General features: G+C 35.6%; 1 protein-coding gene across 3 annotated transcripts in view; it reads right to left on the minus strand.

Moving 5' to 3' along the window:
• ESYT2 (extended synaptotagmin 2) overlaps positions 1 to 27,405 on the minus strand; it is an 84,861-nt gene that overhangs the window by 4,888 nt on the left and 52,568 nt on the right. For all 3 annotated transcript variants that reach the window (XM_035564329.2, XM_035564330.2, XM_035564331.2), the window contains 12 exons: positions 21,400 to 21,520; positions 20,624 to 20,800; positions 20,079 to 20,161; positions 18,698 to 18,746; positions 17,878 to 17,967; positions 17,244 to 17,339; positions 7,654 to 7,728; positions 5,653 to 5,739; positions 4,716 to 4,865; positions 3,532 to 3,920; positions 1,852 to 1,950; positions 940 to 1,071 (listed from right to left, as the gene is read on the minus strand). In XM_035564329.2, the coding sequence (XP_035420222.1) occupies positions 940 to 1,071; positions 1,852 to 1,950; positions 3,532 to 3,920; positions 4,716 to 4,865; positions 5,653 to 5,739; positions 7,654 to 7,728; positions 17,244 to 17,339; positions 17,878 to 17,967; positions 18,698 to 18,746; positions 20,079 to 20,161; positions 20,624 to 20,800; positions 21,400 to 21,520 (1,548 nt within the window). The remainder of the gene's footprint in view (positions 1 to 939; positions 1,072 to 1,851; positions 1,951 to 3,531; positions 3,921 to 4,715; positions 4,866 to 5,652; positions 5,740 to 7,653; positions 7,729 to 17,243; positions 17,340 to 17,877; positions 17,968 to 18,697; positions 18,747 to 20,078; positions 20,162 to 20,623; positions 20,801 to 21,399; positions 21,521 to 27,405) is intronic.

Here is a 27,405-nt window from a genome sequence, read left to right on the forward strand (position 1 = left end):
TAAGAAAGAATGCATGTTGTTTGCTAGATCCGAAACTTACAGAAAGTAAGGGCAGGATTGCACCAAAATCTACATCTGTTTGTCACTACCGTTCTTAAGCAGCTTTACCGCTTTTCAATACCTTTTACTTTGAAAGGCACAGAAGAACAAATCCTGGGATAAACAGGAGCGAGCTGCACTACCAGGTGTATCTACCAGAGCCTCTAACTAACAATTTACAGATTTCCTTGGACAGAATATACTGAAGTGTTTTTTCCCCAAAACTAATTTCCTATCTGTAGAGAATGCTCTTCGTTATTGAGAAGTGATGGGTGAGGGAGGAAGAGGTATGCATCTGAGTGAAACCATCATCAGAAAGCTGAGTACAAAGATAAGGATCTGTATGCAATGAAATACTGCACAAGCTTGCATTAGTTCCAACCTGTCGGCCAGGATTTAATCCACATGGAAATTTCCTGACTCCCTGGATGCTGAGAAGTACCACGAAGTAGATTGATTGAGCAATCTGATCATGTACAGACACTGGCTAGCCAGTCCTACAGAGGAGGCAAGCCAGAAAACTGGCCAGTCAGAATCTACATCTTCATGCTTCCTGTCAGGAAAGCCAAACTAGCCACGCCAGCCAACTAAAAGGCACTCATGTTCCAACCAGCTGCCCAAAGAGTGCATGCCACTTCTTAGCTACTTACGGAAACACAATGTAACATGGGGTAAGGCAGAAGAGAGGAATGGCTGGTAACAGAGTAAGAAGGGTTATAGTGAAAACAGGGAACAGGAGGATGGAAAGAGCTATTATACAGGAAGAGAAAGGTATGACCGAGTCTGGTGGTGACAACTGGGAGTTTCAACAACTAACCCATTCAGGTAAGCTGAGAAACCTTGGTTTGGCAGCTTTATAATTACATAATATAGATCTACTACACACAGTTTAGAACATACATTTGATCAAACACCGGGTTTAATGTCTTCTTTGATACATGTGTTTTTCTTCTTCCTGATCTTCTCTTATCAGGCAATAAATACATTCGAACATATGGATCGGATCCTTCTTCAGAAAATGCTATTAGATTTCTGTGACCAGTGAAAAACAAGGAAAAACAGTTTAGAAAATAAATGAGACATTGCTAAGTACGTGTCCACGCTACTATCCCTTAATTTAGCACTCTATATTTAAATAAAGTTCATTTCATCACCACATACATATCTTTGATGTTTCCCATGCATGAAGTACCAAACTTGTTGAAAAATATTTCTAGAAATGTAACACCTTTTTGAGAACCATCTGCATCTTTATGACAATTGTATTTTAGAATCCTTACATAGATAAGTCGTGGGATATCCTGCACAAAGTATGGCTACATATTGGCTACATTCTAATACATAGAAAAGTGGAAAAAAATCTAAAAATTGCTAAGCAGTAACTTGTACAAGATCAGATAAATGGTAAATAGACAGCAGAGCTGGAAACTTAATGTTTCTTGAATTCCAATTCAATGCTTACATGTGGCTTTCCAAAAATCATGCATTTTTGTCATTCCATGAAAAAGTCAGGCTCTTAGATAAAGATTTTAGACACTTCTGATAGAAGTCTACATACCATTTCAATCTAAAATCTGACATAGGCAAAGAAAAAAAAACACAGCAAAATCTTCAGTTTTAACTGATTCTGTTGTAAGTCTAGCTCTGTATGATTTCATATTTACAAGTAATTACAGTCAGCATGTCATTTTATAAGTAATTAAGACCGTCCACACAATCGAACAACTTAAGAGGGTAAGTCAAGATACAACAAAGTCATATGTCAAGAAATACGCACAGAACTAAAAATAAAATTTGGTGTCTTATGCTCACCTGCAGGAATGCACTACCACAATCAGTTTGTTTCTTTGTGAACTATGACGAATTGTTAGCTGTATCTGTCCTAATGGAGATTGCCCCAGGGTTGTTCCACTGTGGTGAAAAAGAAGAATATTGTATGTTTTTAAAAAGCGTGTTTACAGTAAGATCCAACTGAAATACATGAAGTATTTCAGAACAGTATTTCCAGAAATATTGTATTATCTATTTCAACTGTCACTGCACCAATGTGAAAGAAGAGAGAAAACAAAAGTTAGCATGTGAGTATATCTTTATCAGTTTCTCATAGTTTAGGCTATTGACCAACAGGCTAGAATGAAATATTTCAGTTCAGTATTTTCTTAATAGAAAAATAAGAAAAATAAAGGTCAGAGTACCTAAATACATGGGGCTTGCAATAAAGGACCTCCTTAGCCATAGCTTTACCACTCTTACCAAATAATGAAGTATGATATTTGTGGATTAAATAATGAGTAGTATTTCAACATTTATCATAATTAATAAAGTCTAACCCACTTTCGGTATAAAAGAGAGACTGACAAACTGAAGACAAACCAACAAAGGACCCTAAAGATAAATGGGAACTGGAGCACAGAAGCAGTTGGGTTTGTACAGATTGAAGAGATGGTCAACAGCATATGCAAACATGGTCTTTCATTATTTAAACATCATAGAAAAGACTGAGTCATACTCCTCTTACACATGCACAGTGAGAGGTCAAGTTACGGCTAGAAAACTTCCAATTGGAAATAAGGAAAAATGTTTTTGCAGTGGCATGGTTAAGCATTGAAATTGCTGAGAAAGTTTGTAGAAACTCCATGCTTGGACGTATGCAAAAAACTTGTCTCAACAAGGCCCAAGAAAACTGATCTAACTGAAGCAAGATTTGCTCTGAGCAGAGGGCTGACTTTCCTCCAGAGGTTTCTTCCAAACTATATTTCTCTACTGATGCTATGAACTCTGACACAGAAAATGAGGAATTGGTTCAATCCCTTGCTCACAAACTAATATAAAAATTAAATATATACATATGTCTTTCTCTACGAATCTACTTAGATTCACAGAGAAGCTTCTAACTTGCATAGAGATCTAATGGCTTCCATTCTCCTATTCAGAGTAGAATAGCTGCTCTGCTACCTTTACTGGTAAGTATAGCTGCCCTTTGAGGTAAGAGAAAAAAAAATAGAGAATTTAAGAGATCATGGTTGCAGCAGTCCTCAGTAATTGAATAATAACTGACCAGCCACTTAGCATTCTTTATAGTCAACTATCCCTCTATGTAATTTATGAAGAAGACCAGCTATATTCAGCTTAAATTGGCTTAATGCTAATATGATTCAGTGGTGAAACAAGCAACTACTGGCGTGAGTGTGACTAATATTCTACCAAAACATATCCTTCCTTCTCACCATTCCACTCTTTTCAGAGCTACATAGTCAGTGCAGTAATGAGAACAAGGTGGACTTTATCTTGCAGATCACAAGAATGGTGTAGTAACTTCTAATTGCAAAATCTGTCTAACTGAGGCACCAAGAGGAAGCAGAAAGTTCAAAGGCTGATTTTCTAATTCCAGGCTCAATCTGCAACAGGAAAAATATTACTGAAATGCAAACTGAGCTATTTCTTTGGCTGCATAACATTTTCTTATTGCAAAACAAGTAATTAACATCATACTTTTCAAGTTGTCGCAGTCTTTGCCGTAGCTCCTGTGTAGCAATGGGCAGAGATATGTCTGAGGCTATGCTAGGAGTTGGTTCCTTGACTGAGAGGTGGCTGGGAGAATAATTGAAGTTAGAGGCATGAAGACTTGAAGAACTTCGGCTGAGATCTGTTGGCCACTGAGGATTGGCATTGGAAGGCTGACTTTTTTCAGCCACATCTGTCTTTTTATCACTGTCAGTCACTGGGGAGGCTGGAACAGGTTTGTTTGAATCAAGTGGTGGCGAGACAGGAACCTGAGGCTTAAAAGATGATTTTCTTGCATCTTTGGAAACAGACGGCCTTTTTACTTGGGCTGAGTGTTGATGATCTGGAGATCTTGCTTGCTTTTCAAGAGAAAGAACCTAGATACAGTTAAAATACATACAATATTACTATACTACAAAAAAGAGGAATAAATTTGTTTCTACAAGGAGTACTTAGTGACAAGTTGTTAAATTAAGACAGTAAACCAGGACCAAAATTTTGGTTACACTTATTTACAATAGGAAATAGTTTCATGTTACAAATACATTACATAAAATGCTTTAGAAAAGAACAAATAACAGAAACTAACAGAAGTGTTCCAGTACTTCCAAAGAGGTGCCCTTACTTATTATGCCAAATAATTTACCTGGAGGAAAACAAAAACCAACTTTCAAGCATGCAAGCTTTTTCATGAAGTCTCCAATGTACTTGAAAGTTGGTCTGAACTTTTCTAGTACTATGAAGGTAATTCTTTTCTGCATAAACTTTATTTTTTTTGACCATGATGACCTCAGTTCCATTTCTGTAAGATAAAGTTAATTTCAGTGATCTTACAGTGACTGTAAGATCTGTAAGATCAAGATTAAGTCATAAGAGACTAGCAGGAATTCAGATTCCATACAGTTTCCAAGCCTAAAAACAAGGGGAACCTCAGTCTTAATTAAAGCAGATTACTGTTTTGTTCCAAGAATTTCTGTTTTTGAAATAGAATGTATTTAAATTAGATAATATCTTTGTGTGTACTTGGTAGCACTGCTGGCCTAAGGACACCAGGCATTGTGACACACACTCAAGGAAACATACCATCTTCTTCATAAAGATAAAAGACCATAAGTCATGATAGTCTTAAATATGCTTTCATATGTTTACAATGTGAAAAGTTTTAAGAGTACCCTGAGTGCAATCTTCATGTTTATAGTGCTGTTTGGACCAGAGTTGCTCAGGTGGAACCGCTGATGCATAGTTAAATCTTCACTCTCCAGCAACTGACTTAGAGGCAGTTTGAGGTTCCCCAGAGAACACTGGTGCTGTTCATCCCTCACCTGAAGGAACACATAAGATAAGTAATGTTGTATCATCTACTTTGTAAAAATTCACAGAAAGAAAAGGAAATGACAGTTTTATTTAAAAAGAAAAGCACAAAAGCACACGGAACATAGTTCTTCAACCAAGTTTCCCTGATCCTAAAACTACTTTACACCAAAGAAGAAAATAGCAAATATACTCCATGCCTACTTTCTTCATCCCTATCTTCTACAGCAAGTCATAAAACTAACTAACTGCATCTACATCTAGAAAATATATCTAGTTGATCCCTGATCAAAATATCTGTGGTTTCCAAATGGTCTGTGCAAAAATGAGTTCCCACAACTGTTAGAGAAATAGTAACTAGGACAGCCCTCATTTACAACTACATGAGTAACATTTCAGTAGTGTAAGGGGGATGCAGTATTTGGATAAAGCAAAGACTTCCTCAGCATGAGAAAGGTAACAAAATCAACCATACATAACAATATTACTGCTAGCAATTGAGAAGACTAAAGATTCAAAACAGACATCAAAATGTACTTCTCTTCCTTGTATTTTATTTATTTATATATGGCAATCATCAAGCATAGTGTTCTACTGAAAGACTGGTTATAATATTTTTTTTTAACTTTTAATAGTAAATGCAAATAACATTTCATAGCCTAGTATTAAAAACCAATTTAAGTATAACTGTAATGGTGTTCACAATATAACAGATATGTCATAACAGCCTATAACATCTAAATATTGCTACTGAAATGTCTTAAAAAAGAAAGGTATCTAAAGAATGGGACAATGTACCTCAACTTCAAGATCTTGTCTTTTGGGGTTGTGTACAAAGAAAGTGAAGTTTTCCTCCCATACTGGTTCATTGGTCTTGTATCGAATCTAAAGTCAGAGAACAGGAAGAACAGGAAGCAGACAAATTGTAAAATATGTTTCTCTAATAAAGCCCTTGTCAAGAGCTGAGTACATTTTTCATTTTGTCTTTGCAAAATTTGTTTAAAACCTAACATAACTAAAGATCAGGTGGGATCCACTCAAGGTGTATGTAATATCACATATCAAATTATACATAAGAAACGTAATAAAATGTGTTTTGCATGCACACAGATGAGTTGCTTTATATAAAGTACAACTCCTGATGAAGAACTGTTACTTCCTATCAGTCTATGAACAAACGTAAGGTATTTAGACTGGCACATTCCCTCTCCTGTCATACTTCTCTGTAAGGGCTGAACTAACTCAATGCAAAAAAGAAAACCACCCATACTGCGTGTATCTACCTTTCTAGGTATCACTTCACTGTTCCTTTGTCATTTTATTTTAAAGAGCAGCTTGAATACATGGAGGTTAGTTATGAACAAGACAAGTGTGCTGAATGCCTTGCATCAGTATCAGAGGGATCACCGTCAACATTGGCCTCATCACAAGCTACACACCACCCAATTAGGAAAAAGAGATGGATGAGGTAAAGAGATGGATGAGGTCTTCTTCCGACAAAGCTCTCTCGGGTCTGCCAAACCAAGTTCTTATCTTAGAGCAGTTGAAGCTCTCCATTTCCTAGTAAAGCAGCACAGTGCTGCTTAAGCAATTAGGAGTTTGTCTCAGGAAACAACACACTGTTGTCTTAGGGTTGTTCTCAGTCATTTGGGGTGTTGACTAGGAGTGGAGCTCTTCCGTACCTACTACTTACATATGAGTAAGACTGGTTTGTGTATGTGACTATCAATGATAGTGATATGATCCTAAGATGCGTGAGGATGAAAAATAACAGAATAAAATTCTTGAACTTCAGAAAACCAGATTCAACTTGCTCTGTGATCTGTTCAGAGGTACTCCATGGGCGTCTACCTTAGAGGGCAAAGGAGCTAAGTCAGCAGTGCATTCTTGCAAGTAGTGCAGGCAAATTGTGTCCTAGACTAAATCAGTAAGAGTATAATCAAGAGATCAAAAGATGTGCATCGGTCCACTCAGCACTTGATAGGCCAGACCTGGCATACTGTGTCCAGTTGCAGCACTTTCACTTCACCCATTCAAGAAGCATAAAGAAGTTGGAGAGAGTCAACTGGAGGAACACCAAGATGATGGAGAACTTGACATATAAAAAAGGGTTGAAGGCATTCAGTCTGTTCAACTTAGAGAGAAGGCAGTGGAAGGGGGTTCTAATCCAATATCTGAAAAGTAGTTATAGACCAGGTGGAGGTACGCATTGACAAGGATACGCAGCAGCAGGACAAGAGACAACAGCCACCAGCTGCTTCAGGGAAAATTCATATTTTTCATATACATGAAAAAATTCTTCACCATGAAAACAATGAAACATTGAAATAGGTTGCCCGTAGAAGTGGTGGAATTTTCTCTAGGGAAATACTCATGACAGTTACACAGCACTTGGGCTAATCTAAGGTCCTACACTTTAAACTGAAGGTTGAATCAGATGATCTTCTTGGTCCCCTCCAACCTAAACATTTCTGTCTATGCATTTTCAAATCCCGATCAGTGTTTTGAAGCCCATGTTTTGCTCACAGTGTTACTTACACAACGACTGTGGCAAGAACCCCAGCTGCAGATCAGAACCTACTATGAAAGGACATCTACAAATAGTTAATAAATCTGGTCTCTACTCACAGACAACTTGAATTAAGTACCCATTTGATCCTCGGCTCCTTGTTGAAAATTTTAGTTCTGGTGATAACTTTTAGAGCAGTGGATGTGCTCAATGGCTTGATAGCCAATACCAATCACAAAGAGCCACCAAATGTCTGTAGACAGAGACAGGTACAGAGAGCAGGAACTTACCTTACTTTCCTGTGCCTTGTGTCCAACTGACAGCGAAACAAGTGGGTTGGGATTGCTGTTTATTTTCTTTCCTGACTGGTAAAGAAAAAGCAAAAACTTTGTCTTCAGACTAAACTCTTTTCCTAAATGTCTCCTCTGAAACTTAAATGTCTGCGTCTTAAAAATACAATTCATTTGCATTCTACTGTATGACAATCTATTATTCTCAGCATTTTATTCAACAGACTGGAATGGCACACTGGCTAGTGACTGGTGAACAGATTACTAGCCTGGTGAACACATTAATATGAAGGTGTCCAACTTCCCTAAGTAAACTAAAACAAAACATTAGAAATAAACAGGAATTTTCGACTCCTTTCTGTTTTCTTTGGATGAAACTGAAAAGGTGCAAATACTTTAATGAGCATTACAACAACCCCCAAAGCCCACGAAGCATAGTTAAAATTGCAAAATGAGTATGGCATACAGATGGAAGATATGGAAAAACCACAAACTCAGAAAGTTCACTTTATTTACATGGCAGTATTATTATTAAGCTGGATGTAATATCAGAACATTGATATTCCCCACTTTCAGTCTGGGGAGAAAGAAGATTCACTATAATGTACCTGATGTATATTTCTACAGTTTACCAAATACTCTTTACTAGAGAATCAACCATCTGCCATATCTGAGCCTTGCTCACCAGCTGTATAGCATTACATCAAACTGTGAAAATAAACATCAGTTTAGAATCAAATTACATACACAAAGGAACATTCCCAATTACGTGTTTCTTCAAAAATTTTAAATTAACTAAAAAATTTGTCAGAAAGAAAAGTTAGACATGAAAGTTAATCATCTCAAGTAGGTGTTAATGCAGTTTAAGAGGCCTAGACAATACAGTATGCATAGTTAATATACTTTGAGTTCTCCCTGTAGGAAACTGTAAACAGAAAGTTAGTTAAAATCTACTTTATGCATGTAAGGTCACAAACAATTCAAATAATTTAAATTTTTTAAATTAAGAATGAGTGTATTTTAAGGTAATTTTGGATCTGAACTTACATTTTTGACATCATACTTCCACTAATATTAGTTGATTTTAACGTGACACACTGCTTATTAACAATACTTTCCTTTAGAAAAAAAGCTGGTAGAAATCACTCCTTTCTTGGATGAATGCCGCCTTTCTTTTGTGATTTCTAATAAAAGGTATATAGCCTTAATCAAAGACAACAGACTACAAGGTCTAAGGAATACAAAGAAAGTCAGATTACATTCCAGCTGATGGTGGGAAAACTGGTAAGAGAAATTTGTTTCATTTTTTCTTCACCCATAAAAAGGTGTCTAAAGCTCCCTTTTTTCATAAAATGAAGAAACTCCATTAGTTTGCAAAAAGACCCTGTTGCTTATTCTCATACATAAATATAAATAATATGAATTCCTGCTAAAAGATAGGAACACACCTCTAACATCTGCCACTGACAAATTTGCTGTTGACAGGATATTCAGTCTATTAGAACCTGCCTGTTGTCCAAGTTCCTCCATCTGAGAACTTGGTTCATGCCTTCCAAGTTTGCCACTCAACATGAAGTCTTCCGTATCAAAAGGCTGGACTGAATTTATTCAGCATTCATATAAAAGATGTAAAACCTTCCAAAAACATCTAGCAGAAAAATGATTAATTCAAAAATATGTAAGACATTGATTTTGTTGGCTAGTCATTCAGAGTTGAGCAGTAAAGTATCACTTAGTATGTAAAAGATGTCTTAGCTTTCATGTCGGCTTTGCTCTTTAAATACTACTTCAAGCTAGTTCTCAGGATTAATTTATTTTAGTCTTCTAAAGCAGCCTATGCTCCCGTTGACTGATTTAAAATTCAGATTACCACAGACCATAGAATTTTACCAACATCTTGACCATTTCTTGAAATCAGATGGTAAACAAAACTGAATCATACTAAATATAGATCTGGCATAAGAAATTCCATTCACTGTTGCAAGGAAAGTGTTGCAGGCATTCGTGCACTTCCAATTACTATTGTGACCTTAAATGGACAACTATATTAATTTTACCTTTAGGGCTTTCTGAACAGCAGCCTTCTTCAAGCCATCAGGGTTAAATTCTAATGGATTATGCTTTTAAGTCAGGAGAGAATGAACACAGGAAGGGTTAGTAAAGTCATGCAATGAAGCAATTTCATTAGGTTAATTAATTATTACATGAAAACATAGGCCAAAAAAAAAAAACAATCTTTCAAACAAAACGATGGGATCACTAAAAAAACAAACAAAAATAAAGAAATAAAAATGGACAAAGCTTTTTTTCCCCATATCCTCTCTGAATGTTTGTATTCTGCTTTTAAACTAAGGTACGCCCTTTCAATACACTTACATTTCCCTTATCAGCTCTTTTATGATAATAAAAGAAACTTCATAAAACAGGTTGTACTGAGAGCTTGCTGTCCTAAGCGTTGCCTTCCAAATGAACCTTTTTAAAATTTGGCTACATATATTTTCACAACATTGAAGGTTCTCTGGTAAATCAAATGGTTGTGTGAAGGAGCCCTTTTGTGGGAGAAATTACTACGCTCAAAGTATTGACAAGACATAGATCATTATAAAAATTTTAGTTGTTTGAGACTCTTAACCAGATGAATGATATAAAGACTGCAAGCTAACTAGAATTAAATATATTTCACTTAGTTGAAGGCATACAAATAAACTAACAGGAGGAGTTTGAACTGATTTAGCAGGACAAAACACCTAACTATTTTCCATTAACTAAACAAAGTTTTGCATTTTATTTTACTAACAATAGATTGTTCTTGAAGTGATACATGTAAATTACAAAAATATTACAGAAAAATTTTGATGGCATTCAATGCATAAGAGGTAATTTCAGGAAATATATTTTTGACATAAAACCTATTTCAAAGCAGTATACTTATGTCTGGCTTTTTTACAAGCACATATTTCTATTTAAAGGGAGAATTGTGCTTTAAAAGCTGTAATATATGGCAAAAAAAAATTGCGTAGTGGCTTTTGTAAACACGCTGGATGATGAACAGAAAACAAGATAATTAATGCTCTGCCAAAAGAAACGCTTTCATGAAATACAAAACTTAGAATTGACTAAAATTTGAAAAAAGATTTTAAGCTTCATGCAGAAATTTTTTTTTTTTTTTTTTTACATTTTCTTTGGGGATGTCACATCCATATATTGGTCAGTCTGTGTGACAAGATTCCTAGCATTCAGTTTTGACATTTCTGTTTCAGAAGGAACATACAATATAATGAAATTGGGGGGGAGGCAGAAGTTTGGCTTTTTAAAAAAAAATATATATTTTTTTTGTAAAATAAAATTAAGCAGTCTTCCAAAAGTACTTGTTTAGATATGTTAGGGTCTAAGATTATTGGACTTAAGACCTTCAAACATAGAGACTGCACAATATCCCCAGATACATTGATCAAAATGTTTAACTCTCCTTATCATTCAAAGGCTTTTTAAAGCTCAACTGGTATATTCCTTGCTGGAATTTAAGCACTGCTTTTTGTTCTCTGGCAAACATGAAAAACTTTGTTTGCAGCAGCCTTGTGTCCTTTCCATCTTCATTTTTATCTCCTAAAGCTAAATGCATCCTAGTTATTCTTTCTCTGCTAGTCACATTTTCTAGCTTTCTCATTATCATCACTGCTGCCCTCCATATTCATTTTACTTGGTTTCCATCCTAGACAGCTGTGTCCAAAATCAGGGCCTGTCCAAGCAGAACAGAAGGATTAGTCCGCACATCTTACAGGCTACACTCCTTTCTATAGTCAAGATGGTATTTGTTTTGTAACAGCATGATACAGCATGACTACAGATCTACTCCTGTCAGACAGCACTTATCCCGTATTAATATGAGAGCAGTACATGTCCTCTTCTGAAAAGCACCTAGTTTCAGATCATATGTGCAGTTCATCAGTATCATTTTGATACATAAACTGCCCCTCAAACTTACTGGCCATCCTTCCCTTGCATTTTTACCTGCAAATTCAATACACAGTTTTTCCCCTATGTTATTGTTTCAAGGAATTTTAAAAGCCCAAAACAAACCTCTGTCATCAATTATAAAGGTAGGCAACCAATGATTCCTGGCTATTGCACAAGTCTCAATTCCTCTGGAATCATAGCAAGGAAGGCCAACAGGGATACCAGCTGGGGCAAATATGTTTAAGCCAGACTTCAGGTTTCAAGGGAAGGAGCTGCAGGTCCGTGAGGAAGGTGGCTGAAAGGTTGGGAGGGAAAAGACTAGGAGAAGAAATGGGAGTATTCAATAAAAAAGCCAAGAAAAGATCTTGCCTTGGATTACAAAGTTGTCTTGCTATGGTTCTGAGCATCTCTGAGTTACATGAAAAGGGGACGGTTATCCAAGAACTATACTGACATCTGACACAATGAAATAAATCCAACTTCAGGTTAGTATTCTCTAATGGCTAATGACTTTTGCAGTAAATCCTAATATAGCAAGGCCATAAATTATATGACACCTAACAAGCTGTTTTATTATTAAGCCAAACGCTAATTTGATACGCTGTGGAGTGCAACTCATTACTTATGTTAACTCACTAATTTTTTCTTGGGGTTCAGATGGTGCTTTAGAAGTTTCTAAATCTCTCAGCTGATGACCAGAAGACAGTGACTGATCTGGAAGAGCTGATTTAAAATACAGATAATTTAAGTGTTATATACATACACTATATACAAAAAAAATATATATGACAACATATCATAAAATTAGTATTATGTACTTCTAGAAATTATACTAAGAGCATAGTTCATAATCCTTAACTTCAGATAAATCAGATTTAGATGGGTAGATGTCTGAATTAGGTGTCATGAATCTAGGTTTCCAGCAGTCAATAAAAACAATTAGAAAGAATCTGAGCATTCAGGGCTTTGTTTGTTCCTCTCCCCCAAATAAAGTGAAATCCCTTTTTAACAGCCACCAAACACATCCACAAACACCAAAAATAACTCAGACATGTCAGTTAGATACCTGAACTTAGAGGTGTGAATGTCTGCATAAGACATTTAAAGATCCCCTGAACACGATGGGCAGTTCTACAACTGCTGAAGCTGTTATCTCTAGGCTATAACAGTCCTCTCCTCTCCTCTCCTCTCCCCTAGCTTCCAGCCATAAATCTTGCCTCTTTGGTTGCTGCAAGACTGGTACCCAACAGCAACTGTAGAACAAGCCAGCTGACAGTGCTGTTGAAGGAAACCCAAACATGGCTGTCTTAAAACAGTTCCACTCTGACTTGCAAATAGCTTCATGGATTTGGAAAGTTTTGTCCTGTATCTCATTAAGTACTGTTATATCTAGATGAAATGTTCTAATACAATGACTCTAACAAAAACATCAAGGCTATGCTTTAATCAAATTTTTTTTTTAAAAAACGATTTATAATTAAAACAGCAACTACTTATCAGTTTTAGCACCAAGATAACTGAACCATAGAATATATGGTTTGAATCCTTGTGATACCTATAAATTACATGTGTTTCTCCAAAAACATAAGTATCTATGATTATGAACTGTGTATCTTACTCATTAAATTTTATACAACTTGGTTAGTAGATGCAAAGATTTCTTGATACTGGAAAATGAATTCCTACACAGAAACCAACTGAAAGGACCAGGAAAAGGATTGTTTTGTTGGTTTATTGGAGGGAAAAGAAGGAAGAGTGTTTTTAAATCAAGGTTTATGATATGAATCAAAAGCAGCCAGCTACAAATTAAATCTGCACAATCTACAGTGGCATAACTACCTCCCTGGCAAGAGAGTTCTTATTCGGAACAGACTCCCATTCTTTCTGGGGATACCAAGGTTGTGTTTACAGACTTAGGTGTAAGTATTCAGAGGCTCATTAGTTTGCAATAATCTCCTATCACTAAATTAAAGCAAAAATATTAACTTTTGATTCTTCCTAGCCTGGATTTTCCTGACTACAGACTAATTTGGAGAAAAAAAAAGAAAAAAGAAAAAAAAAAGGAGCTTGGGAATTTGCAAAACAAGGAGCATCATGGAGTGAAACAGAATTTACAAGGGAATTTATAGTTTGGGATGCACAAAGAATCACACCCATTTTTAGCTCAGTACTTGAACCTGTGTGGAAAGGTTGCAAGTTCTTAGAAATGTTGAGTGCATCACCATTAAAGATTCTGGGATGTTGGTTGTAGTATTTATTACATTTTCTTTCCTTTGCAATAAAAGCCAACAATTGCCAGCACACAGCGTGCTAGGATAGTATGCATTTTATTTCTCAATGAATCACCAATTTAAGCTAAATGTAAGAGCTTTTACAACAAACTTATCTTGGGTTTTTATCATGAAAGGTTAATTACTTACCCAATGATATGCTGTTAATGAAATTTAAATAGCCTTTAAAATGCAAGAAAAATAGCACAAAAAAACAATGCACACTTGTTGAAACCATGCAGCAAAACAAATTGCATGCTCTCAATCCACTAGAGTGAGTGGCTTTAGTAGCACTAATCCACACTCTGGCAGATAAAAGGTACAATACAAATAACACCAGAGAACTCACAAATAGTGCTCTATAGAGTGAGGTAGTGTTTTCACAAAAGACTAGTCCCGATGCTCTCCTCTCTTTTAAGTATCCACACCCAAAGTTTCCCTCGTAGATACTCTTAGGAAGATGGAAATGGAAGGAGAAAGCAGAGTGATGGGATTGTGGCAGAATGAATGCATAAGCAGCTTTACTACACAAGAAAGTTAAAGAAGACAGTCAAAGGATTCCAGAGAAAACAGCAGATAACAAAAATATTTGTCATTATGAATAGTTTCAACAGTTAAACTTTCTGTAGCACAGAAACTTGATTTTTTTTTGCTTTTTTATTAATTAATTATTGAAATATATTAGCACAACTTTCCTGGTTCATTCTTGGTAGTTCAGATTTATATGGCAGTTCCAACTAGGAAAGTTTAGAGACCTGACTTCTAAACCATTTCTGTTTCACATAAAACATATTTCTGATAAATCATCCTAGTGCTCACAGTCTCACAACTACAATGAATTTGTGAAAAGGAACGCCTGATTTGGTTATCCACTGTAACTCAAGCAAAGTAAGTCTGATGCTAAATCTAAAATGTACCAGTGATCAGCAATAACTTTAAAAAAAAATCCATATTGAAGGCAATAAAAAGTTCTTATTCATCCAGAAAATATTTCCGTTTTAACATAAAAGCTGTGGACAAGTCTTCAAAACTATTAATAAGTAGCATAATTTTAAGTGAGACTTCATTGTCGCTTAACCTTTTGTTCCTCATAAATATAAGCAATCCAAAAGAGCAATTAATTTTACTATTACACTACAGCAACCCTATCAATGAATATGAACACATCATGAGAAGCTAGCAGACTTTCGTGTTTAGTCTTGTAACTGTTGTTCCATATCACAATCAAATGGACATAAAAAGAGCTGTACTCACTATAATTTGCTGTATTTTGTGTAGGCATTCCCTCATAGGATCTAATTATTGTCATTACAGAATCTACAGAAATCCTTTCAGTCTTGCCACAAGAAGCTGTCCTCCCATATTTTCCCTCCAACCCAATTTTAATGCCTTTTTGTATCTGTTTCTGGACAATTTGAATTTAAAACAGTATTGTATTTATGATTGTTGTAAACTCATAAATGGAATTTTCAAGTGTTCAGTGCTAGTTTCTAGCATATTCTAGCACATTACTGGACAGAGAATGACTTGCAATTAAATACTGAGTTATTTGTAGCAACTACATTTATGGGCTGGCAGAACAAGAAAAACAAAGGTATAAAGGTTCCACGCTATAACCGTCCTCATTCCCCAACACTACCCATGCAATGCTATACTGTAAACAAAGCATCAGACACAGCAATAAGAAATTTGGGGTTCTGTAGCTAACTGGTCAGCTTTGGGCAAGGAACTTCCTTCCGCTTTCCATGCCCTAGAGTTTAGAGATCTACCGATCAGAAGTACTGACTAAAACACGGAAACAAAAATACTGTCTCCAAAAGGAGGTAAAACACAAAGCTTGCAGCTTAACCTCTGTAAGGGAGGAAGACAACACTAAAGAATATTTAAAATAGGAAGGGAACAAATTAAAACTTATGACAAAGCCTCTATGTATTTCCTAGAGAAACTATTCTAAAACAGAGAAGCAGGATGGCAAGGAAAAAATTAGGGGATTGTTATGAGATTGTGGATGAGAGAACTATAAATTATTCCCTTTTAATGAAGAGGCTTCAGTGTATTTTAAACTTTTAGAGTTTCATTTAAGTAATTTTTTAACAGAAAGTAAATTTTTAAGTATTTTTAAGTATTTTAACAAGAAAATAAAGACGTGGGTTCAATTTAATCTAGCACAAAACAGAAGGCAGACAGACATTTTTGTGTGTTGCAATATTCTGAAACTAATGTTAAGCATGCCATAATTCTATTCTATTTATGTTTACTCTGTATTAGAGTAATTTTACTCTCTCTGCTAATTTACAGAGTTCCCCCAAATTCAATAAAGTGATTCTAAGAAGATAATGCAGGACGATTCCGAATGAGGTACATCCCTTTAGCTTTTAAAATCACCCATAATACTGCTTTCAACCACTGCTCTATACATGCTAGAACAGACTATTTGCTAAATGAAATCACTAGTCAGTGATGTAAATTGTTTAGGCTACTGCGATTTCATTTATTACACTTTGATGCAGTATTTTATTTTAACTGAAATTTAAGGTGAGTGGACAAATTTGCAAAACATATCAAAAAAAATCTGAGGCTTGAAAACTTAGATCTTTGATTAGTATTTTAGCCATCACTCCCAGAATTTCTCACCTAATAGCAATGCTGAAAAATGGAAAAATTCAGTGCTTCCCAAATCTATTTATGGTGGGGTTTACTTTATTACTGCCATAATTTCCAACCATGAACAGAACACTGCTAACCTGAAATAAACTACAATACAGTTTGTGCTCACCACAGACAAACTACTTCACACTGCCATAGTATAATCCATATAACGACAGAAACATGTTTTATGTGCGTTTTACACAGGCAAACATTACTCCAAACGCCAACCTGACAGAAATCTCATACAAGTATTCTGCCACTGTAACATCAACCGCACAGCATAAATTTCATGTTGAGGACTTCATTTCCTTCAAATCTACCACAGATATCCTAAACCAAAGCAAGCAAGTTTACCTGAATTCAAGGAAGTAGGCCTTTTCCCAGTTAGTTCTTATAATTCCCCATGCTGATCCCATACTATTTATGGAAAACACTGCATAATAAAAACATGCAGCCTTTCAAGTCCAGGAAAGGAGCATTCTTTAAAGAAAAAATCACACTGATTAAAGGGTAATGTTTTATTAATTATATAAATATATTACCATAGTACTAGAAATATGGACCTTACATTACACGTTTTGAAAAAAGAGAAAGAATAGAACACATGGCTTAAGGTGTGTTAGTGAAGCGGTGTGCCATACTACCAAGCAAGACATGCTGGAAGTAAGCAAGAGATACCTATGAGAAAAGGGCATCCAGGAGAATATAACTTACAGGCAGGTTTCTTGCTGAGTCCAAATAGAGAATAAGCAATGCAGAAGAAAGTCCATCATTGGCTTGGTCTTTATCAGCTCTAATGCTAGTTAGCACCTAAATGAAAACCATACTGTGAGCCTTTGTGCAAATTAAATACGACATTATTTCTGTCCCATTCCTAAAAAGTATTATAAAAATATCTTCCCAAACCCAAACATTCACATATACACACTGTAAAATATAAGCAGTAGCTTTTTAAGTCTCCATATAGATGTAGGTATTTCCATGAATTCCACCCCATTTCCTAGTTTTTTTTTTTGTTGTTGTTTTTTTAATTGGATAGACTATATATCATGCTCAGTTTTATCTCCAAGTCTAATGAAATATTGGCTGATATTCTCAAACCATAACATTAAGAGAAAAGAAAAAGAAGGAAAAAGCATTTTAAAAATCCCATGCCACAGAAGTACATTGACAGGCATGACTCATTTGAGATTTCTAAAGACAGACAGCTTGGAATAAAGTCACAGATTTATCCAAATTCATTACAGCTAAAGAATTAAATCACTTACATATTACAATGTGCGCACACAAAAAAAAAAAAGGAAAAGGAAAAAAAGATTAGGAGAAAAGTAATGTGTTCCTTCAATACCTTGTCTAGGTTTTCTGCCGTTGGCATCAATGTGAGCCACTCCAGTTTTAAATGCAATTTTCCTTTGGACACTTCATCCAAAGTAAACCACTAAAAGTTAAGCAAAGTAATGTGAAATAATCTGACACCAGAGAAATACATAACTGCAATTGGCTCTTCAGGAAATTTAGGAAATGCTAAGACACACTAGAAATCTATTAGAGCTGGAATGTGCATAAACTAAAAAGATTTAATTTATTGTTTAAAATGTCCTGTATCACACTGCATTTTATGACAATGTATAACTATTCAGTTCTGTCATACAAAACCCCTCATGCAAACCTCTATGTTGTCCTATAAAAGCATTTTTAAAACATCAAGAGAATTCTTTGAGCTCTTTAAAGCTGTTCTAAAAATACACACTAATACATCAAACTAATACATAACATCACTAATGAAATTGCTGTTATATGTAGGATAAAACTTCCGCTTTCTTCTACATTAGTTTAATTAAAGTCTAAAAGTAGTTAAATGCAGGCAAATAACTATTCTCATGGAAGAAAAATCCCTTATCAAATACATGACACCAGTTTTTGCATTCACATACTAGTAAGCTTAAAACCCAATGGCAGAAGAAGAATGGCATCATTCAACAGTTCAGCTATCCTTTAAACCACTGCTTTGTTCATCAAGGAATCTACTTCTCTAGCGTTAAGGTTATTCAGGAACTATCTTCAGGAAAAAATATGAGAACAACTAAATGTACAACATGTTTTGTTGCATTTTTTGTTTCCTTTTTGTTTTGTTTTGCTTTTTAAACCAGAATTTACCCAACACTTACCTCATCTAGAAGTCGTTCCTTTTCAACTTCAATTAAATCTATCATCAAACTAGGAAAAAAGAAAACAAAACAAACAACAACAACGAAACAAACAAAAAAAGTGTTTTAGACAAGAAGCAAAAAGTCTAACTTAGAGCTCAAACCCCACCCTGTGCTTGCTGAGTATCCAGGTTTCCACTGACAGCAAAAGAACAAAACAGTACTATTCTTTTAGCCCCTAAGAGAGAAAAAAGTAGGGAATGAAATGTCTGAGCCAGGATGGAATGCAGGATGATAGAAAATATGCCTGTACTAGAGCCCATTTTGTAGCTATGGGTGCAACTGGCAAAATATGGCTCATACACAAGTTCTCAAAACCATGACCACATCCGAACTACCCACTGGAATTAGCCCCTGGACATATGTTATGACCAAATTCATGCTTTAGAACTGTCTGACAGAGCACTGGTTTGCACAAGCCAAAAGTGTACCAGGGAATCTGCTAAAAATTAAATAGTGCAGACAAATGCATGCTGGTGTATGAACATTTGTCTTGCCTTTTGTTTTACTAGTACTGGTATACATATTACGATCAAGTTGCCACTCTTCCCCCCCACCACTTCAATGTAAGATTAGGGAAGTGCAAAGAAAAGAAGCCTTAGTACTACCTACTTCTTTATTTAAATGAGAAGAGAAGTAGGTACTGTTGCTCCTGTTAAGAGAGAAGGAGCTGGAAAGATAAGGGAGTTCTACTCTGTATGGAAAGCAACAATGGGAAGCTCCAAAACTCTGCAAGAAATAAAGGTGACAAATTACTGGTGAAAGAAGCTGACTAAAACCCTGAAATGTTTATGGGTAAACACTAAAGGTAGCCTATGGAATCTAAGAGTGAGTAATGTTTGCGAAAGCATTATAGCAATATTATTTCTTTAATCAAACTGCTAAGATCACCTCGTAGAGGAAAATAAACTGAGCTAGCCAATTAAAAAATACTCTAATGAAGAACATACACAATTATAATTATTTCTTCAGATGAAGTTGATATATCTTTAGGTTTTAATGCTAGCTTAAGAATATTAAAGCAGGTATGGTTCAACTCAAAAAAAAATTAAAGCACCCTTTTCTGGGAATCCACAACACTTACCTTATTTTTTTCATGACTATGAAAACACACGTGTATATATACACACAAGCACATTTTAATACAAATTTGTTTCCATACATGTAGTATCCAAGGAATTAGGAAACTACTTAATACCAAAATTTGAAAAGATAAGTAATTTATAAATGCAGTAACACAGCAGAAATACAAGCGCAATAAAATACAAAATGAAAAAAAAAGTTACATCAAAATACTTAATCTCTTTTCACTATCTACACACATTTTCTCCATAACATTTACCTTCCAAGGAAGTCATCTTTGTCTGGATCTTCATCAAAGAGCTCAATCTCTAGCTCCTGTCCTGGATGTTCATATACTAAGGCCTGGAAGTACAGTGAGACAGCATTGTCAATGGTAAAACTAACTGGCTTTGTCAAATGGCACAGTAACATTAAAACACTGAAACTGCAGTGTCTTTGTGTATTAACACATATCAACAGGCAAAAGCTTTAAAAATATGTGATTTTATGAGTTGAGCAAGCATGATCTTTCGAGGTCCCTTCCAACCCCTTCAATTCTGTGATTCTGCGATTAGAGCTTTTCAGATTATTTTTTTCTGTTCACGTTGGTATTAAGAGACTAGACTACTATTCAGAATTACTGTTGCTAAGTCTAGACAAAGTATATATACATCAATGGAGAATAGCTGTTTGTTACAGAACTTTGGACTTTTAGAGGGAAACATCAAAAAGTTCCTCAAGAAAATCTCCAGAGTGTTTTCTTTAGTAAAAGAAATTTTAGAAGACCACACTACAAAATGCAAAACACATTTTTATTGATTATACCTCATAAACTTCATTCCATTTTGGATTGAGATTTTCTTTGATGACCTTGCTTTGGAAAATCTGGTTGCCTACACGGATGATTCCATAAGGATCTGACTTTCCTTTGACGATCCCTTTTAGGTAAGTATCTTTACCCTCCAGGTCCTGAGCTTCAATAAAGTGTATCCTTAGAACACCCTGAAAAAAAGAAAGGATGAGTTTACATAGTAATCTGAAAGTCTCCATGCCATCACAGTTCATGCAATATATTCTTTATAATTTCCACTGCAGTTTCCTTAACATGAAACTTGGTTTGGACACCCTGTGGATCAAGAGAGATCACAGGGCACCTAAGACTCAGAAAGATTCTTAAAGAAAACAGAAATTACCATCGGTAATCAGAAACATACCAGTTATATCAAGAAATGCCATGCTACTGGAACAGAGCAGCACTAAGTAGTAACAACTTTCAAGTAAAGAGTACATTTTGCAGTAATAATATAAAACGTTACATAATTTTACAATATTACAATACAATTACAAGTTACAATAATTTTTAATCCACACAGTTGAACTATGCTTTACAGGTAATATGTGGAAGATTATAACAAAACAAAAAAAGTCCTTCTCAGTGCTATTATCAAACTCCATAAAATTATTTATAAATGGGGTCATTTAAAGTGAACAGATTCATCATAACCTATATTATTGCAATAACCATATTTAGAAATTCATACATATGTACACAACAACAACATTAAATGCCAAATTATTACTATTAACAGAAATATACTTACTTTTGGTATAGGAAATCGCAACTGAGCAATCTGCACTTCACTGACAAGGGGAACAGTAATTCTATTTGGAAGGACCAGGTAGTTGGATATTATATCCAATATTATTGTATCTGATAAGCCACTGTTAGAGAAAACAATACTCAGTTACTTCTTGGGAATTAAACATACTATGTCACACTAACAGACTGAGGCAGCTCAAGAGTGAAACTTTATAGAAAATCATATCAACACTTGAGATCCTTTTTTTTTTTAAACATAAAATATACGCCGAAATAAGTCAGTATTAATGCAGTTTTTCCAACCACAACTAGAAACTAAGTAAGAGTATTTATTGCCACTTTTAGAATAGGATAAACATGTCTTGAGGGAAATCAGTGTAGAACAGAAAACAAATCTCTATATCCTCATATCATAGAAATTTGTTAACAGCTACCATTTACATCTTTTGCTGCTTAACAACCTAAATGGACAATCATTTGGATGGACAATCAAATGGACACCCCTTTTTGAGGGGTGCAAAAGCCAAATCTGTTCTTTAAAAACTTTTTTTTTTTTTTTGATAAAGGATTCTTGCCAAAATGGCCACCAGGTGGAAGCAGCTGATATGTGAATAACACAAACCAAGGACAGGAATATGAGAGTTCTCCAAAGTTCCCCCTCGCCTTTTCAAAGCCACCCAGGGTAAAGGGCTATTGCATAAGTCTTCTTGCCTGCATTGCATATAACCAAGCAGATGTTAACTGTTAACCTACTTTTATATTGCAGTAATGACTTAACTGTCCCTGAAAGTTTAGCTAACTGCTGTTGTATTGTTATGAAGCAAGTTGTACTCTTGAGCTAGAAGGACTGTCATTTAAACAGAAACACAAATAAAGCATGCTCTGTGGAAGAGTAAAATATAGCCTAGGGAAGTAAAACAGGTTTTGTGCTGGTAAAAAGGGAGTGGCGGTACAAACACAGGGGTAATGAATCACTAAATAACCCAACCTCCTAACACAGGAAACATTTCCTAAGCTAAGGGTTCACCCAGTTTGGGTCTGAACTGAGAACAGATCAGTATGCTGTCAGACTAGCACCCCTGGTTAGCTGCACTGCCTACACTGGCAGAAGACAATATGAGTGGAACAAACCAGTGAAGATGAGGATCCAGGGAGAGGTTAGCAGTATCTGGAAATGCTTAGAGAGAAAATGATGAAAAATACTTGAGGTATTTTGAACTGCAGGTGCACTCCTGCTAAAGCTGGTGAAGATGTTCCAGGGATAAATGAGTTCTCCACCTAAGTACACTTCCTTTAAGATTCTCCTTTTACAGTCTTTATGAAATTAAGATGCAGATAATATGTTTGATTACTGCATGCATTTTTTCAGATTAAGCACTTGTGTGTAAGTCATCACCTTGTGAAGTTTTTCTGTGACTGAATCTGCAGTTGAGAGTAGTTCTAACTGAAGCAGCTGGCATATTTATACAGTATATATTACAAATGTATATTACGTTATAAATAATATATGTTACATTTTCATTTTGGGAGAAAATTTACCAGTTAGCAATAAACAAACCTGTTATGTTAGAGACGGGTAACAGAATTAGCACATTAAATACAATCTGGCCCATTTTATATTTCTTTCATGTCAGAGACTTGCAACCTGTAGAGCCTGCCTCCCCTTGGTGGCCCTTCTTCACCACAAACATACCCATGAGGACGGGCTAGGACAACTAAGGATTACTGCCTGTCAAGCTGCACTTTTCCCTTAAAGCATACACAGCAGCCTGGTTTCTAGTTTATAAGGGTAAACACGTAAGGGAGCTGTCTGCATGACACCACTCTCACTAAAATACTTTCCTGAAACTTCTGCAGCAGTGAAACAGTTCAAACTCCTAAGTTAAAATTTATCTGTGTTAGATGGTTGGTCACCAGCTAAACAGAAGTTGAGATGTGCTACATAAAATTTCTACAAAAAGATGAAAACTAGATTCCTGAGCAATTTTTGTCCGTAATGAGAGGTTTCAGTGTTCAAATAAAACATAGCAAAGTAAAGGCATAATGGTGTGACAACAACTGGAGCCTGTGATTACAGACTGAACTGTAATGGGTGGAGTATTACCAGTTAACCTCAAATACTTACCATCTTAGCTCTGAGTGCTAAACTGTAACAGGACTAAACGTGCTAGGAATATTACTCCAAAAAAAGTACAAAAAAAGTACAGCCAGAAGGGAAAAAAACTTGCTATTGACCTCAAAATGTAACATTACTGCTGACTGTGGAAAAAAAACAATGCTACTGGTACTGGCAGTTGCATCAAGGTCTTTTAGAAGAGACAGTATCTCATCTGGCCAACTCCTATAGACAGTCCCCCTACATTCAATGAATTGGCTATAACAGTACTATTCATTTATTTGCTTACAAATCTTTAGGTTGCATAAAAAGCTGTTGATTTTTTTTTTTTTGGGGGGGGGGGGGGGTGGGGGTGGTGCAAAGAGTTGCCATAAAAATCATTTACAGACTGGTCAGTATACCTATTAGATCTGTGGCACCAATTTTCTTAAACACATCTACTGTAAATCCAGTTAAACTACGACACATGATAGAACATTGCTAGCTTTTTATTGGCATCCAATACAGTAGGAACAGAGGAAACTAAAGGTTGCATCAAGATCAACGTACAGGGCTACCCATACATGTTTATTCTCTGAAAGAAGTGTTAGTGGATGATGTTAATACATTACTCATAGGCAAAGTTTCCTCTCAACTCCTGTGAGTTAATTTGTATCTGTTCTAAATAGGAGTCTTCATTCCCCTTCCCTTCTTGCAGAGTTTATCCAGTCATATTTACAAAGATTTTCGTTCAACAGGAATGCTAAACCCTCTAATATCTACATATCTAGTTTCAGTAATTCTTAAAATAACTACCACCACAAGATAATCATGTTTTTGAAAATAAATAGCTTCCTTTAGTTATCATTGTAACACATGTTGCTTTTCAAACTTCCTCAATTCAGTTTTGCTAAACGTCTAGTTTTCAACTTTTGAATGCCAAACATTCTCTGACACGAGCCGAGAAGACAGCTCCCATTATTTTGTTAGGGTTGACTCAAAAATTTAAGATAAACATCTCAAGCAGTCTTAACATCAAGAGAAGACAAAAAAGAAAAAGCTGAGGTGATGGTAGCTACACTAGCAACAAGCATACTTTTCAAAATACAAGTCTGATGACAAGTCTCCAACAGATAGCTATCAAACATCAGAAATTTTGTTCTTGCTTTTGTCAGTTTGCCTACCCAATAAGAAGAGAAAGCTCTGCTTTTACATTCAGTAAAGTGTATGCCCGAAGATAGTTTTTTCTATTAATCATTCTACGTGACCCAGGTCAGAGAACAACAGGCAGGCAATGGTACCAAAGCTACCTTGAAAGAAAAGTTATTGTGCTCAGTTATGATCACATACATTACGAAATAAGCTACAGACATAAATATACCTATCCCAGCCTAGCAAAAGGATCAAAGATTAATTCATGTTCAAAAGGAGCTACTGAAGGCCTCCCTAAATAAGACAAAAACAGCCTGAAGCACAACACAACCCAGCCACTTGGAGGATTCACAATCATTTCTGCTAGGACCAAACTCCCACTCTGGGATTCTGAAGATCAGTCTCACAGTGTTGTCCCAACATGAACACTTGAATTTTGCTAAAACAGAGAAATGAATATGAAAAATGAACTGGCATTCATGGAATTTCACAGAATTTTACAGAGAGAAATGGGACTCTTATGAGGTAGTAGATACTCACTCTTTAAAAACATGGAACATCCTGGAAAAGAACACTGAAGCTTGTAAATTATGAATTAAGTGAATTTTAAATAACAACATGACACCTTCCAGATGTTTAAAACTTATCTAACCAAATATTAGCCAAGTGGGATACTCTCAGCTGAAAATTATTCTTTATAAATACAAGGTAAAAATACCATTTTTTATTATTTCATTACTTAAACTAAGAAGTGTGACCTATGGAAAAGAGAGGCAAATAACTGGTCAAGCAATAGAGACAGTGGTATCTATTTAAATCCTTCTGTTGATGTAAAAGTTCTTGGTTAATTACGTAGTCTTAAGCTGTTTCAGTCACTGGTTCTCAGTACAATTATTTTTTCAGTTCATGAAAATCAGAGAAGTGAAATGCTTGAGGCAGTTTATTACAGTGTCTTCGAAACACTCGGTTTCATTGCAGAAAAATAACAAGCAGTTACCTACTCAGTTATATTACTCTCTAGTTAGTGCTCTCTAACTTTTAGGGGCAGAAAAGGCAGCTGTGTATTTTCTTCCTGTATTGTCTTCTACTCATAGTGCAGAAATGGCACAGATCTGACTGCACAGAGTATTTTTTACTATATCTCAACTAGCCATAACAGAATTCATCTTCCTGTCCTCCACATCCCCTCCTGATGTGACTTGAGTATTCACACAACCTGGATCCTCCTCATACAGAGATCTGAATTCCACTCCTCTGTGAGCTATGCTAATGATGGAATATGAATTATATTTGTGTCCTTTTTCTCATGGAGTTGCATAGAAAGAACAATGGAAGTTGTTAACAGCTGGAAGCTTCCAGCAGCAGAGGCAGAAACTCATTTGGTAGGAGACGTTTACAAAGTACAAGTAAGTAATGTGTAGCCAGCAGCCACAGGACGTGAAAGGTACCTGTGGCAGCAGCCATCTCGTGTTCATCACTGTTTATAACAACAGTATGTCAAGCTGTCATACCAAAATATACAACCTATCCATACAGATAAGAAAAACAAATACAGCACTGAAGAAATCTAAAGGCAAGGCAGAGCATGAGTCACCCCAGTTACAGTTACTATAGGAACCATACCACATCTAGACAGCCCTATTATACACATATGTGGCCAAGCTTAGTTGCTATGGAAACCGTAAACTTGAGACAATTAATGAGACTTTGTTTACATTTGAGGTTTTCGTGTTTCCTGTCAGACATGGTATGAATCTCAAGAGCCTTGTAAGCTTAAGTACTAAATGTAAATTTATTAGTGTTACCTCAAAAGAGCAAATTATTACTCAGGAGCTGTATTTTGGAAGCCATTTTCTCACCCGTCAAGAAAACCTCTTTCCTCAGAGGCAGTGTTAAGCAGACTTGAAACATAAGCAATTCTTGCAGCCATTAACCTACTTCATACAAGTTCTAATTTCAAGCTGCTCAACTGGGATTCCATGCAACGGCCTCACATGTCTAAGCAAAGCAGAAACCACTTCAGTCACGCAACTGAGCACTGAAGGATTAATTTAATACCTAAATTCCATCTCTTGGTTTGAGACAATAAAAATAAATCTGGAATCTGCTAACTCTTAAGAGTCTGGGATCGAATAAAAGGGCTAGTTGCAAAACCCAAGTGTGTATCAGATCCATTTATTATCCCTTTAGCCACTGCCTCAATATTAAAAAGCCCCTGAGTAACTATTACGACTTCGATGATTATTTAGATATTCACAGACCTTATCTTTTCAGCACTGCAATGATAAAAAAAATAATTTTAAAAAAATGGTTTTCCCCTCTACTTCTGCTTTTTTCTTTGTGGTTTTACCATTTAGTATTTTGAAAAGCTCTGAATAAGCCAAGCATTTTCTCCAACTATATATGGTCAATGTTTTTGCTACCCCATTTGATCCTCACATAATAAATTGAAATCTTTAAGCACACAAAAAGATTAGAAAGTTTATTTAACTTTATTACACTCTTAAGGTATTTCTTACTATCCTTACACAAGCAACTAGAGATTTATTGGCATACAAAGCTATAAGCCAAGATATTACGAACACTCTAGCCTGAAAAATAAGGCTCTTTGTCTTTCTGCTGTCCTAGGAGATGGCACATAGGAAATTCACAAGAATCTGGAAATCTGCAAAGGCTGAGAACACTAAAAAAAGCAGATTAAAAATTATCTTTTCAAAATATTTTTAGCAAGATCTGCTAGATATACTTCTGACATACATT

The sequence above is a fragment of the Cygnus atratus genome, chromosome 2 (genome assembly GCF_013377495.2).
Source record: "Cygnus atratus isolate AKBS03 ecotype Queensland, Australia chromosome 2, CAtr_DNAZoo_HiC_assembly, whole genome shotgun sequence".
Lineage (NCBI taxonomy): Eukaryota > Metazoa > Chordata > Aves > Anseriformes > Anatidae > Cygnus > Cygnus atratus.